Below are 2747 nucleotides of genomic sequence, written 5' to 3' on the forward strand. Positions count from 1 at the left end.
ATCTCAGATAAATAAATAATTTTACATTACAAATTACCTTAAACGATTTCTTCCCAGACCCGATCTGTGCTTTGGTTTCAGCCTCCGCAACTAGATGACGTCACACAGCGCTCCTGATTGGCCGTTTAGCATCACCAGCTTTTTTTAAACATCATCGAGTCAACTGTTGAGCAGTTTTTCACAAGATTTGCGAAATTCAGAGAACTGGAAGAGACAGCAAATTTCATGAGGTTTCCAGACAGTATGAAACTGAAGGAACTAAACTTACAAATGCTTTCATGGATTGACATGGCTGACTTTGAAATGCAGTTGATTGAATTTCAGAGTAGCTCAATTTGGAAGTAGAAATTCATTGACCTTAGAGTTGATTTGGAAAACATTGAAAAAAGATTTGCAAAAAAAACTTTTTCAGTTAGGGTTAGGTCACTTTCTAAAGAAAACGTCAGTCACATAAAATATCAGCCCGACAGAAAACTTTACGGCTCCTTTTGATATATTATCAGTGGGACTTCTGTTGCTGCATCACTGATGACAGAGATTTTACATCGGGGTTATATTTCGTGACCTTCAGAGATATACACGAACTACTAGTTTCACCCGTCAGGCTACTCCTATTACGAGACTTAATAAAGTTCATCACTGAGAACAAAGATTCACAAGCATATGTAGATGAAAACATGGAGAGCAATGCTGTTGCAAAGTTTTTTAAACAGGAAAAATTTTCTGGAATGGCATTCCAAGTCATCAATAGTTCGTTTTCTGCACTTCTCTCTGGTACTCCCATCTGTAATCTTTTCTGCCGGACGGATATATGATGTCTTCTTTTGAAAGTGGCAAAGATTTATTGTTGTTTGGACGTTGTTTTGAAAATGGATAAATGCATTTTTCATCATCATATACTGTGTTTTTATCGCTCGAGTGAATTTTTGTCGTTTCTTCAGGTTCTTCACATACACCTTAAGAATATGTTCTCAAAGAACTTTGGTTGGCACGCGGAAGAATTTTGTGTCCGAGATTTTGCCGGTTTTGGCACGCACGCACAAAAAGGTTGCCCACCCCTGTGCTAGTGCAATCCTTTGCTGATATACTATCTTGTTGTTTATGAATTTACTTGTCCTAGTTGTAGTGCTAGGTATATAGGATTTACTACTAGATTACTTTTCATTCTAGTGTAGAACCATGCAAATTTACAGTATGATAAATCAAGTATAAACGAACATGTCACTATGACTAATATAAAAGAAAGAAGCGATTTGTTCAGGATTTTGGCAAGGTGTAATGATGAACTCTGTGCATTAAAGATACTTTATTAATTAAGCAGCTAAAACCACAAGTTAATTAAGTAGAATCATACATAAAATTGTTATTGAAATTGTGGTAATATCCATCAAATTTTCTTATTTAAAGTCACGGTTCTTTACTTTGTATTTGATTTCCAATCTTTAAGACCCTGCTAATGTGCTGCCTCAATGGGAGGTGACTGACTTTGTTTCTTGTTCTTTAATTTTATTACCTTGACTTGTAATTTCATTTCTGCAATTTCGAATTGGTGTTTAACTGGTATTCCATTTTATTTTAGTCAGTGACTTTATTTAATTTGATATTTTTTTCCCCTGACCAGTTTTATTTTGTTTCATTCTGTATTTATGATGTGCAATTTTATTCCGTTTGTTGCAAGTTCAATCAGTTTGGTGATTTTTTTATTTTAGTGCTCTAGTTTAGCATCAGTAACTTTATTTTAGTTTTTTTCAATTAATTTCAACTGTGTATTCAGTCTTATTTATTGTGTGAATTTATTTTGTAACTAGATTCATTTTGTATTCAGTTTTCTTTATTTTGTGATATTATGATTTTGTTTAACTTGTATAGATTTTTTGGGTTTTTAGGTCATTTTAAACCACCATATATTAACCTAAATTAATTTAGGCATGGAAACAATATTATTATATTGCACCTAATTTATTATTCGGTATTATAATTGAAAATACAATATGATCTAGACGCCAAAAGCATTTTTTGTTTCGAAGAATCCTTTGCTGTGGACTGCAGTTTCGCCTATTCAAGACCCATCAGCATAGCTTGGATCAGAAATACAGTTAGATCTATTATAATAGTGATGATTATGTAATATTTACTTTTTTTTTAAGATCTTAACTCATCGTATAGGAACATAAGTTAATTTAGGTGTGTGAATTATATTACGGTATTGCTCTTAACCTATTCTGTACTATACCGTGGACCAACTGTCTAATTGTATTACAATTTCATTTCACCAAAGCCAAAGGTAAAATTGAAATTACCTGTGACGTAGAGGTCTAATATATTTTTGATTCGCCATACCCTCTGCAGTAGACTGTTCAACAATTTCAACTGTATAACCCAATATGGCTTCCAGTTCCATGGATATTTGCATAGAAATAAAAACAAATATATAAAAGCTTAGCTTGATGATATGTTGTTTGAAGAAAAGATACGGTCCTGTATTTTAAAGCTGGCTTTATCATTCTATAATTCACTTGAATTATGACGTTAATATATGATAGTAACAAATGTTTTTCGTTTAACAGAGTCAGGTAGGCTAATTTAAATCATTTTGTACTCTACCATATAAAGTTTCGACGTCAAGACCGCTTTCTTAAATTCCCACCAGCTATTGTTGAAAACTCTCCAACATTCCCCACAACAAAACTCAACTCACGAACAAAATTGATCTAACAAACCCAACAACAGTACATTACACTGCATTT

General features: G+C 33.0%; 2 protein-coding genes across 2 annotated transcripts in view; one reads left to right on the forward strand and one right to left on the reverse strand.

Annotated features, from left to right (window-relative positions):
• LOC106466259 (techylectin-5B-like) overlaps positions 1-1531 on the reverse strand; it is a 4313-nt gene extending 2782 nt beyond the window's left edge. Inside the window, exon 1 of the mRNA XM_022394977.1 lies at positions 1514-1531. Within this exon, the coding sequence (XP_022250685.1) occupies positions 1514-1531 (18 nt within the window). The remainder of the gene's footprint in view (positions 1-1513) is intronic.
• LOC106466270 (bestrophin-1-like) overlaps positions 1-2747 on the forward strand; it is a 63470-nt gene that overhangs the window by 17624 nt on the left and 43099 nt on the right. The window lies entirely within an intron of this gene.

This window comes from Limulus polyphemus, unplaced genomic scaffold (assembly GCF_000517525.1).
Source record: "Limulus polyphemus unplaced genomic scaffold, Limulus_polyphemus-2.1.2 Scaffold73, whole genome shotgun sequence".
Classification (NCBI taxonomy): Eukaryota; Metazoa; Arthropoda; class Merostomata; order Xiphosura; family Limulidae; genus Limulus; species Limulus polyphemus.